At 29.6% G+C, this 13,176-nt stretch overlaps 1 protein-coding gene across 1 annotated transcript; it reads left to right on the top strand.

The window, feature by feature from the left end:
* The first annotated feature begins 3,215 nt into the window (after nucleotides 1-3,215).
* LOC149891512 (cytochrome c oxidase assembly factor 5-like) lies at nucleotides 3,216-9,232 on the top strand. The gene is made up of 3 exons (XM_090079647.1): nucleotides 3,216-3,756; nucleotides 6,455-6,556; nucleotides 6,638-9,232. Exons 1-3 carry the CDS (start codon nucleotides 3,649-3,651, stop codon nucleotides 6,677-6,679), a joined length of 252 nt encoding a protein of 83 aa, XP_089935773.1. The 5' UTR covers nucleotides 3,216-3,648; the 3' UTR covers nucleotides 6,680-9,232.
* The last annotated feature ends 3,944 nt before the right edge of the window (nucleotides 9,233-13,176 follow it).

Here is a 13,176-nt window from a genome sequence, read left to right as displayed (position 1 = left end):
GCATAAACGTTGTGAAACTCATTCTGTGAACGTTGTCGTCGTCGTCGTCCTTCGATTACTGTACTTGTTGAATTTATATGCTTTGAATTGTAAAATCAGATGTAGAGATGATTTTTTTAAGTTCAATTCTTGACCTCTCTTACAAAAAGGCAATTTTGGATTTTCACAAGTTGATTGTCAGGCACGTTAAATTGTTTCTTCGAATTTGACGCCTCGCGGACAAACATTATTTTGAGTTGTAACGGTGGGCCTTGTTGATTTAAATATCTTGATTCTAACAGCATCTTATACTGACACGGCAGAGCTTCTGCTTGCTTCTTCTTTTTTTTCTCCCACATCTACTTCTTTTCTCTCTTTTTCTTCTACCCATCATTTTTATATCTTTTTTTTTTTTTTTTAGCTTTTTATAGTTTTCTGACTTCTTTAACTACCTTTTTTTTTTGTTTTATATCTGCTTCTCATTTATTTACATAATAAAATAAGTTAGTCTCAGTGTTTACTTCTTTGTTTGACGCTTTTTCCTAATCGCTGTTTTTAACTTTTCATCATTACAGTTTGAATTGGCATGGAAAATTTGTCTTGAATATCTTCTTTGGGAATGAATTAAACATTAGAAAAATCTAATTCATTTTCCTTTATCCAATCAATATGCTCTCCAGTTTTCTCATACTGATTACAATAAGTTCATACTGATGACATGCTACTAAACAAACTGTCCTTTGCCAAATCGAATGCTGCTCATGACGTTGCTGCTCATGACGTTGCCGCTCAGGATGTTGCTGCTCAAGATTTGAAGAAGTAGACATCGATCAAATATAAATAACGAAATGCTTCTTCATTAAGAAACTAGATGCAAATTAGATGGAAAAATTCTTACAGCAGCGATTCTAAAGAAGAGATTGCACAGATGGGCAGAAATGATCGTAGGGTAGGACCTTATACACCACTGTCAGGTGTCAGATGATATCAGAAAACTTTTATAGCTCGTTCAACAAAAAAAAAAGAGATGCGAACTTGTGATTTTTGTGGTCTGAAACATCTCTGAGTTTCACAATTTAAGATTTGAAGAAAATACTGACTTGTTCACACAAATGCATACCAGCTGCAGTCTTTGGTTCTCTATATATCGATTATGATTTTCGATTTTTCTGGCTCTTTATGTTCTGCAACGATAAAAAAAAATTGGTCAATTGAGACATTAAATCAATTTTCATAGTGTTTCACCCGCAAACTTGAAGTTTTCTTTTTCTAAGTTATCAACTATCATCAGTTTCTTACATTCCACTTCCTCTTATAGGTAGGGGAAAATTGGATGTTTTAAGAAAAAGCAGCTTTAGGAGTATCATCAGTAGCTGTGAATTATAGAATTTGTCTGTGCATAAGACCTAACAAAAGATCAAACAACCAGCTTAAATAAGCTAGAGAACAGATCAATACGCTCCCTGCAGAAGATTTAAACTATTCCAGGAATAAAAATCCTCACAAATTAAACATCGCATTCAATTTGTCAATCCCAAAAATGTACGAATATGATACCTTTTGTGGAGAAACAATGTACGAATATAATACCTTTTGTGGAGAAAAAATCGCAGTTTCGTTGAATTGTTACACTCGGAAGGATTTTACTAAAGACTTCAAATTATTTTTTAGTGTGCCCAAGACAAACATCAGCAGGACCTTTGGTAGCAAAAAATCTGATGTCATTCGTATCAATATGTATAAAGCTGCATTTGAAATGCGAAAGAATGATTTTAAAAGAGAGATTTGAAAACGATGAAACTTATTATCACATTTCGATCTAGAAAAGACGCTGTCTCTCTCAAAGTTATTAACAAACGTGGTTTTTTTTCAAGAAAATTGTGGCTTTATAAGCTGGGAGTACATGTGGTGAAGAAATTAAAATAGAGCATATTTCAATGTTTAGAGTGAAAACGAAGGGGCAAAGGGAGAGAGGAAATTTCAAGTTATTTAATGGTCTTCGTCAACACCTTTCAACTTAAAATCATGAAGTCTCCCCTTATTGGTTGGAGTGATTCTTGTGCGGATCAAGACAAAATTATATATTTCATTATGTTCCGGCAGTATTTGATTTCAGCAAGTAAATTTAAAAATTGACTATAAATTTCATTTATAGTCAATTTTTAAATTTATTATAAATGAAATTTATAGTCAATTTTTGGTCATTCGTTTATGGACTTTGGTCATTCGTTTATGGACTTCGACAGGAATTTTGCATAAAGTAAAAAACAAATGCCAATCCATATTGTCAGTGGACTAACAATCCATATTGTTAGTAAATTAAATGATGCTACATCAGTACATCGTATGTAAAAGTGATATAAAAACTGAGGTAAACTGCAAAAGTTTGAATTAAAATTGAAAATATAAAATAAAATGACAGTTTATAAATGTTTACATATTAATAAATCTAGTGGTTGTCAAATAAATCTGAACCTAATCGTTTATGCCAATAGGCTACAAGCTAACTCACTGAATGAGTAAATATCACTTAATAGTATTAACATATTGATACATAAATAGAGGAAAAACATATATTGTTATTGAAATGATAAACAAAATATGTTAGAGAAGAGATATATTCGAGAAAGGTTAGGCCAAGTGATAAAAATTTTAAACAACTTGCGGTCCACTCGACCAGTTCTAATATCCTATTTCGCCGCCCCCCTTCTTAACAAGATGATGTGGTTTTGATTAATGGGGAAATCAATGAATAGGTTTAAATTACCCTAGCTAAATATACTTAAAGTTATAACCAATAGCAAAGTAAGTAAAGAATATACTCACGATGATCAATTGAAATTCTTCAAATAGTGTAACAGATTGAATTGAAATTGTGAAATCAAGTTACCTAATGTATATGGTGTCAATAATAGTGCGATACCTGTTTATGTGGCTTCATTCTCATCAAATATTTAATATCAAATAGCTTCTGCGACTTTGCAACTTAATGATTTAACAAAATTCCTAAGATGCGTTTATGGGTGCTAAAGATGAAATTAAAAAGAATAATTGTGATATTAGATATAAAAAACTATTTTTTTTTTAAAGTATTTATAATAAGTTCACCGATTAGATCTACAAACTAAACTCTTAAACTGAGCTAAGTTTGTATTATATTTGCACAACCCTAAGAAACATTTTAATTCCGGATATACAAAATATTGCCGACAACATTTTAAGGTCAATTGATCTGTATAATTCTTGACGTTTTGAAGTTTGTTCCACTTTTTAGGACATAAATGATTTGTTTTTTGGGAAATTAAATTACAATGGAGATCATTTTTGCAAAAGCATTAAACACTCCATCTTAGATATTTTCACGCACTCTACTGATATTTTAACTGTCTTCATGATATTTCACATAAATCCTTCAAAATTTTTCAACAAATAATTTTTTCAAAAAAACTCTGGATTTTTGAAAAAGACTCAATAATTTTAAACTTGTTGTAAGAGAGGGATCTTTAAATTAAAATTACCTGCAGCAACATCTTCAGTCTCAGTGAACTAAGCTCCTTGATACAACAAGAAAACTGACTACTGGTCCTTCTTGCTTAGCGACTTTTATAAGTAATCTTAACCTCATTTGTGAGGCTGATTTTACAGCATTTAAGTTCAATATTTCATTCAATGATGATACAAACTACTGAAGAAGAACCCACAATACCTAAACAAGCTTGCAGTGTCTTAAAAAATGAGTTAATGAACTGCATTCACACCAGTGACTGCATGAAAAAGGTATAACTAATAAATGTTATTTTGTCTCTAGTGTGATTTTATAATCTAAATTTATATTTTCTTCGTGTTTTTTTAAACAACTAAATTATGTTAGGTATTTTGCTTTATTGAGTTAAATATAATTATTTTATTGAAGAACTTCATAATCTGCTGCATTTGAAGAAATGTAAATAGACTTTTTTGGAATTTTTTTTCCTTATTATTATTGCTTTTTTTTTTTCTTTTTTAAATATCTAGTAAGTATTTAGAATTATAGTTTTTTGATATAAAATTCTGCAGCATCTTATATTTTATAAATTTGTCAACATCTTAGAAATCATAAACTTGTTAATAAATTCTTAAAGTAATAAATAGAAATGTAGATTAGGATATATAAAAAAATGAATTAGGCTTTGTTTGAGGGAGTGATTAAAAGGATTGCTTAGCTTGGAACTAAGTCTTTGAACAACAGAATGTCAAATGTAATTTTTCAATCACATCCAAACACAAAATATTTGACTTGTCACTCTAGAGAATATTTGAGCAATATTTTGACATCCAGCAAAGAAAGCATTTGGGAAATGTGATTTATGGCATTGCAAATCTTACAAGAACTCAATTTATTCCAAACAAAATAAATTTTCTTCTAAGATGTGTAGATTTTGTTTTACATTGCAGTTGATTTTGTATTTTTGTGCAATTCTGTGGCTCAACTTGTCTTTTGAGAACCTTATGTTAATCCTATTCTTTCTTGTAACATGAGTTTTTCCTGTACTCTTTTGAATTACATAACAACTTATTTTTCATACCTTTTAATATTGCAAATTCTTGCAACTTGGCTCGGAGTTAAACTCCTTAATAATAAGCTCATGTTCCTCCTTTTTCTCTCCCATTTTGCATTTTGATGCTTAAATATTTTGAATATTGATTTGAATTTGTTTAAACAAAACATAGTTTAAATATCACAAAAAAAGCCATAAAATTTAAATGGTTGCATCATTATAATCTCTGCAGTTTTTGTCAAGTAATGTTAAAAGTTGCAAGTACCACAATAAAAACAAAACAAAATATAAATTAAAGTCAACAAGTAGTACTAATAAAAGCTTAATAAATGTATAAGGGTGCCACTCAACTGTTATTTTTTAACAATGGTGTTGCTCATATTTTTTTAGAAGCAAAGAGTAATTAAGTTGCTAATTAAAACTTATAATGATATTAATCAGTTTCATTTAACTAGCTACATTGTCAATAGTCGTAGCTCAGGAACAGCTAACCTCATGCATCATATTCACTAAGAAGTAAAATGCAAGTAATTGTAGCATTGCTTATTTGTTATTTTGTAAAAAATAAATTATGATAGTATTGCTATTTAAATATTAAGCTATTATTACCATGCTGTAACCTAATCTTTTACATTATTTGACATATAGTTTTGTGGTATACACTGCAGACATTTTTACGCTTAGTATAGATTCAGTTATTGTTATTATCTGATGACATGGCCAAAAATCTGTTGAGAAAAGAATTGTACTATGTAGTTGGTTGGAGGATTTCAATAAAATATACTGGAATAAAGCTTCCTTCAATTTAACAGGTGTTGCAGTGTTTCTTCAAATAAGATTGAATTGCACACTACTTTGGCAAATGCAAAATGCTGAGGTTCTGAAATGAGCTCACATTCCAATTCTTCAGCAATTCTACATCATTTCTAAAATAACTCATCTGCATTTTTTATGGAATATCTTTCAGTCTTATCAAATAATAAGTAATCAATTAGAATAGAAAAGTTAGACAATCACTGTGAAGCAGCTACTAATAAAATTCCGTAATTGTTTGGTCCAAACTGCCCATTAATTGTGGTACCAAAAAAGCCTTTGCTAGTATGTGTATGCTTTTGTTTGGAAGAGGAGCTAAGCAGGCACCTTTGTGTGTATATGTTTGGGAGAGAAGCTAAATGGAGACCTGGTCAGCATTCAAGTATTACATCATGAAACTAATAGTAAAGGTGTTAGATATACCGATGGGACCATCTAGTGGACTAGGTATCAAGTTATTCCAGAGTGAATAAGTTGCTTTGTGTGATTAAACATTTTAGAGATTGTATAAGCAAAACTATTTTTTGTGTATATTTATTATTTTCTTAATTGAAGTTACTGTTAGTATTCCACTTTACATTAAATGTTCATAATCAAAAATTGAAGTGTCACCATTAAAAAACTTTTCTACATTATCTGTAAATACAGCATATTTCATTAAAAGTAAATGGCTTTTACAAAAAATAAACTTTTTACATAATATTTTACACTAACATATATATATATATATATATCTGTACCTCGGAGGGATACAACACTATGTCCATTTTTTTCCATATTGACTTTATTACAGAGTTAAAATCAGCTTTTCTCATATTTCTTAGAGGAATAGAGCACTATGTCCAAAACATAGAATGTTCTGGTAAAATATTGTTTCAACATCTCAATAAATAGCTGTGCCAATAACACTTTTTGTTGAAAAAAAGTTTAAAACTCCTCTCCTGTAAAGTTGTGAAAATGGACATAGTGTTGTATCCCTCCGAGGTACAGATATATATATATATATATATATATATATATATATATATATATATATATATATATATATATATATATATATATATATATATATATATATATATAAAAGAAATTTTGTCACAGGGTTTAACTTTTCTCTACTTGAGGATGGCAAAACTATGCGAGAATGTATGAAAAAAGATGCAGATGGTGTTGAGAATGAATGTAAAAGTAAAATTAATTCGTTTTATGAATGCAGAAGATCAATGGTATGACCAATTAAAATATCTTTTAAACTAATATTCTTTTTTGTTATACTTAGAAAATAAACATTTTAAAAATTTATTCAGGTTGACATGCGAATCAGATTTCGTGGAAAGAAAGAATATTAAAGTCATACATTTCATATTTTCAAATTTGTAAAGTTTGGAAAGCAAAGGCCAAATGCAAGTAGCCAATCAAATGTTAAAAAAAACAAATTGTAATTGCAGATCTTACTTATAAAAGCATTTTTCAGTTGTGAAATTTTTATTAGAAAATTTGTAAAATAAACAGAGCGATGGTAGGGGAGAGTGGCCTAAAACGGGCGCCTTTTCAAAAAATGACAGAATCAGGTAGCTATAACCAACCGAAAATTACAAACAAAGTATTTTTCAGGAAATTCAATCTATGCTCTACAATTTAACATCAAAAAATTAAAGGTGTGGCTTTGCCTTACATTAAGAAATAACCATTGAACAAAGAGATGCTAGGGGCCCGTTTCACCCTAGAGGTAGCCTAAAATGGGCCCTTTATTTAATTTCTGAATAAAACCTGATTATTAAACAAAAATTAATTGTAACTAATTTATTGATGGTACATAATCTTCTGTTCATTGCTCACATTAAAATTTGACACTCTTAGTAAACTTAACTGAGGCAGAATTTACAATGTACCTAAATTGAAGTGTCAACTCCCGAGCAAATTAAAAAGATATGTTTAATTTTAAAAAATATCAAAAAACACAATAAACATAAGTGTTTTTCATAATTGTAATAAACATTAATACAATATTTAGCTCAACAAAATTTAAAAGTGTTCTTTTCAAATATATTTAAAAAAGTGAAACCTCAGTTTTATTTATTACTTATAGCAGTAAAGTAGTAAAGAATTAGTTATCTTTATTGTTCAATGCTTCAGCACATAACATTGCTTTTTTTTATTGGGTTTTCTATTTTTATCAGTTTCTTTGACGGAGCGTGGTCTTTTTTTGGCTTTCGTAATTATTTTTTTTTTTCCTCTTTTTTTTTTCGCCCTCTTGATTTCTGTTTATAACTTTCGGTTTTCTTTTAATAACATTTTTATTAACTTTGTATTTTGCTTTTCTTCCAAATTATGTTTGTATGGATAAATAAAAGTATGGATAAATAAAATTATATATTTATGTTTGTATGGACAGCTTGTCAAAACAGCAGTAAATCCTTGTGTTGATGATTTTTTTTTTCCACGGATTAGAAACTTCTGTCCTTTGGAGTAGGAGAAACTTCTGTCAAAGGAAAATATTGGGTTTTATTTGATACCTTTGGTGGAACAACTGGCTCTGAAAAGTTGAGACTTCGTGTCAGAACTTGACTAACAATTGGTGTTACAACTTTTGAGGCCTGAAGTTCAATGAGCAGATCCTCGTTTTGAGCAATGTCTAGAATCTGCTGTGGCGAGATTAATGTTTGCCCAGGAACATCTTCTGTTGTTTTTTTTATTGAGCAACTGCAGAGGAATATCAGTTGAAAGTGCTGAAGCAAAATCATTTTCTGTAAAAACGTCTCGATTTATTGGGAAACTGCCAGTCTTAACGAAACCATTAACAGCAGTGATAGTAGATGGTGCTCGTAAGTAGCTAATTTTAAACAGTTCGGCTATTTAATAAATTGTTACAACTCGTCCAGGATGATTTCTCAGCCAATTTTCAACCTCTTGTGCATAATAGGTCATTAAAGGCTTCACAAAAGCTAAATCTAAAGGTTGAAGTCTATGGCTAATGTGGTGGAAGACACAATAAAATAACGTTATTTTGACGAGTTAGATTAATTACTTTTAAATTTGAAGTATGAGTTTTATGCCCATCTAATATTAGCAAAACTGGTTCATGCTCTGTTGAGTTGGCATGCTTTACAAAGTGCATGAACCAAGTAACAAATATATCACTTTGCATCCAACCTGATGGGTGACAAACAGCAATTGAACTGGGTGGTGCAGCATCCATTAGTTCAGACTTCATGTGAACCCTTGGAAAAACAAAAAGAGGTGGCACAAAACTGTCTGACGCACTCATGCAGATTTCCATTTGACCAACTGCCCATGCTCAGCAGAAGTTAGGCATCCAACCTGCTTCTTTCTACGAATAGCAACCACTTTTGATGGCTTATTTGGAAAAGTAGTAATGCCTGTTTCATCAACATTATAAACTTGATCTGAAAAAAAGTGATGTTTTTCCTGCAATGTTTGCAATAAATCAAAAAACTTTCCGACACTGACTTGATTAAAGCCCTGTACTCTTGCTTCAGAAGTTAGCTCTGGTATTCTTACAGATAATTGTGGGTGTCGAGTTAAAAATCCACGAAACCAATTAGCACCAGCTTGTTCACTTTTTGAACTGAACCTTTTATGGAGATTGTTAAGTTTAGCAAACTGGTAGGCAACTTTACGCAAAACTTGAGGTGTTAAACCAAAAAGCATAGATTCCATTTGCTTGATATGAGTCACCAGCTCATTTTCCATTTCAATAGAAAACACACATTTTACTAATCAAACTGATTTCAACAAGGCTTGTACACAATTCAAATTATGTCTAAATAAAAAACGTCTTAGGATGTACATTTTACACTAGAATTTTTTTGTAATTATGTATAACTCTCTATTTATTGTAATTATATTCAATATAGTTGTAATATACAATCTTGTAATTATATATTACAAACTCTTTAAAAATATAATTAAAAAAACACACAAAGTATAGAATAACATTTAGATTCAGTTCAATATTATATATTTAAATATTTAAATAATATGTATACATTGTACTTAATAAGAATTGATAAAAAATATTGCAAAATCTATAATTAAGGAAGATTTGCATATTCTCACAAAAATGTACAAGTTATGATTAATATTCAAATATATAGGTAAATAAATGACACAATTAAAAGATTATAAAAACTTTTAAAAATACAAATACATAGCTGTTGCTTTAAATTAAGATAAAAATAGCAAAGGAAGTCGTTGCAAAAACTGAACTATTTTGCCGTAAAATCTTACAAATTGCACAGATGAAATGGGCCCAGGGCGCAATTCAACCGGTTTGGAGTGTGTTATAAATATTCAGTGAAAAACATAAATTGTTAGACTATTCTCATAAAAATCTTGTGCTAATTATAAGATAACATGTTAAACCTTTAGAAAGTGTCAACAAAATGCAATAAACATAAGTGTTTTTAACGATTACAGTAAAAAATATTTAGCCAAAAAAGATTTCAAAACTACTACTTTCAAATATTCTTTTTGCGAATAAAATACGAATAAAAAAAGTTATTTTTCGGATGGTTTTCTTAAATGTTTATAGTCTGTTGCACGATATTTTTCAGTTAAATTTATACTAGGTATTGTCTAAATAAGAGATTTAATAGGGGCCCGTCTCACCTAAAGGGCCCGTTTTAGACCATTCTCCCCTAGCTCTGGGTGTCTTGAGAAAATATATTGTTTAGCTGTGGGGTAGAGCGCAAAGTGAAAATTATATGTTGAGCATCAGTCTCGGAAGTCTCGTATACTACCATCATCGATACTACCTTAGACCATATAAACTGATACACACGCCGCGCGGATATTATTTTGAAGTCTTTTAGAGCGTGACGTCACGTTTGGGTAAAAAAAAAAAGAAAAAAGAAGCGATACAAACGAAATGAAAGTTTTTAGAATAGAAAACTTAGCATTAAATGTTAATTTTTGTATTAAACTTTATTATTATTTTTTATTAAATTTTATTATTATTAAATTTATTACTATTTTGTATTAAATTTAAATACATTCTTAGATTTACTAGCATAGAAAACTTAATTTAAGTTAATACAAAGTTATGTGTTATATTATGCGTTACATTAATATACAAAATAACTTCTTATTGATACGAAAATAAAATTTGCTTTGTTAAACACTTCGTATACGTTTATAATGTCGTAAATCGTTGATCGAGTTGACTTTGTGGTGCAATCGTATTTTTAAATATTTAGCGATAATAATTTAGACAAAAGATATTACATGATTACCTTAAGGATCTTCATCAAACATATGATCATGCAAACATTTAAAAACAGATTTGTGCATATTACGCAAACTACTTGCTTATGTATTTCTTATGAGCTTCAACGTGTGGAGGATCAGGAAAAATCTGTATAGGACGATTTGATACAGGATAAGGAAACCAAGTCTTCATATTTTCAATAGAAATATTTGTCATAATATTTGAAGCAGTTCCATCAAATGTAAGTGATATAAAATAAAAATTTGCCATACTTAATACTTGAAGCAGTTCCATCAAATGTAAATGATATAAAATAAAAATTTGCCATACTTAATACTTGAAGCTGTTCCATCAAATGTAAATGATATAGCTTCTGCGTCACTTTCATAAATTGTCGACAACATTTAACAATTTTAGCTTTTTCACAACGACCATCAATTAAAAAATATGTAACAGAAAGTTTCCAGCGTCTATTCACACAGTTTACCATGAAAACTAGAGCTTCTTTTGCTTTGGGTAAAATTTCGGGTAAACTATCATTATTAATATCAGCACCTAAATCAATATAACAAAAAAATTTATGGCCTGTCCAATTTTTTTTTCTAATGGCCATCTCATCTAACATCAATGAACACACAACACGATCAATTTTCTGAGCCTCTTTTACTTTGCTATAAAGAACTAAAGCTTTTTTACTAAATCCAGGGGAAAAGTCAACACTTTCAAACCATTTTTATATAGTTCATGAATGAGGAAGAGCATTGTTAAATGTTTTCCTAACATAACTGTCATGCTTTAGCAGGATAAAAATTTAATGTTTAAAGCAAAGTTCCTCGATTCTGGTGGGTAATACTTTCTAACTTTTCTAAATATAAGGTAAGATATTGGTTAAGAATAATTTGTGGCTACACTTACCCATGAAAAGTAACCCATTTAGTATATCTTTGAGTGCAATTATATAAAGTACAAGATGCAACTATTTTCATTAAATACCTTTATTCTTATTTGAAAAATAAGTTTAAACAAAATAACATACATAACAAATATTAAAACTTGTTAAAAAGTGTTAAATACATCTAGTTATTTTTGCCCTACACCGACATTATAAATTGTTAAATGCCCAAAAGTGACGTCAGCTTTATCATTTTTAAGAGAAATAAATCGGCGAGAGGGGCTCATAGAAATTAAGTTTTCACCCATTTATACTTCTTAGAAATGATTAAACCAGAGAAAAGAGGTATAAAACTTTTACAAACTCATTGAATAGGAAGATTGAAAACTAAATTGTGCAGACTGCGTGGGTTCTTATTTTAAGTAGTTTTAAAACTGATTTTGAGAATCTGCTTGTAAAATCAACTTTGAATACATTGATTTATTATTCTATGATTATTATTTCAGTTGCTTTTTTTTTTTTTTTTTTTTTTTTAAAAAAAAATGAATGTAGCCGGGTTTTTTCAAGAAAACAGCTTAACGTTTACACACTTATTTCACTCGACCTGGACTTTTGTATTTGGATGAGTAACAATTATAATTTATAAATACAATATTATTTTAGTAAAAAAGATTAACCAATCGAATTTTAACAAAAATTTAAAAACTAAACGGTTCGAAACTTCAAAAATACCAGGTGTGTTTTTAACAGAATTAGAAGGGAACATGGGGTAAGATGACGAGTTATAGGGGAACATGGGGTAAGCTCAACTAAATATAAAAGCTGAGAGGGACGCAGATCTACTACATTTATTTATGCTTTCTTTATAAATATTATTATTTTTAATATTATTTTTAATATTATTTTCGCGATGAAAGTTAAGTATTAACAAGGTTTTATTTATCCACTTTGATTTGATTTATCCACTTTGATTTGATTTATTTCATCATTACTTCACCATCTAAAGGTAAGCGAGAATTTCTCAATCTTTTTGTTCAATTTGGAAGCCATACAAGTAGTATTAAGCTATGATAACTTATTTATGTAGAGTTTTGAATCCTTTTGAAGGTTGTGTAGCCTAGGGGCAAGATGAACGGGGCAAGATGAACGGGGCAAGATGAACGGGGCAAGATGAACGGGGCAAGATGACTCGTTCGTTGTTTCGACGATGTACATGTTTTACTATAAACTTGTACTGTAATAACTCTTGTGTAGCTTAGTCATTATTACATTGCTTTATTATAATTAAATTATTTTGTTTGACATTTGCTTTATTTTGTTGTGTTGGAATTTGCTATGAACTGATTAGTAGGTTTTTTTTCATAACCCGATATAAATATGTAGTTTCATTGTTTTAAAAATTACCTAACCATTTATACCACTTATCTGAGAAACTAGAATTCATGATACGTGTTTTTTGAGCAAATAACGGTATCATGGAATTTATCTTTTTTAAAGTCGCCATCTTGCCCTACACTTGGGGCAAGAGAGCGATTTGAGAAAACATTAATTAATGAGATTTTCCAGACCATTTTCAATTTTTATAAGGTTTTTTTTGAAAAGTAACGTAAAACAAATTTTTATCACTTCTTGACAAAGTTTTACTAATTGAAACAGTATTTGACTAAAATGTAAGTGCTTTTCAAAACGTTCGTCATCTTGCCCCATGTTCCCCTATAACTAAT

The sequence above is a fragment of the Hydra viridissima genome, unplaced genomic scaffold (genome assembly GCF_058129835.1).
Source record: "Hydra viridissima isolate aposymbiotic clone 2 unplaced genomic scaffold, HvirCarnegie_v1 scaffold_2, whole genome shotgun sequence".
Taxonomy (NCBI): Eukaryota; Metazoa; Cnidaria; class Hydrozoa; order Anthoathecata; family Hydridae; genus Hydra; species Hydra viridissima.
Note: the sequence above shows the minus strand (reverse complement) of the source record. Positions and strands in the feature narration are given on the sequence as shown.

Bases quoted from the DNA above. Each gene is read 5' to 3' on its own strand.
- LOC149891512 (XM_090079647.1), top strand. From the start codon at position 3,649: ATGATGATACAAACTACTGAAGAAGAACCCACAATACCTAAACAAGCT. The intron at 3,757-6,454 runs GTATAACTAATA...TCTCTACTTGAG, and splicing joins CCAGTGACTGCATGAAAAAG to GATGGCAAAACTATGCGAGA. The intron at 6,557-6,637 runs GTATGACCAATT...AAATTTATTCAG, and splicing joins ATGAATGCAGAAGATCAATG to GTTGACATGCGAATCAGATT.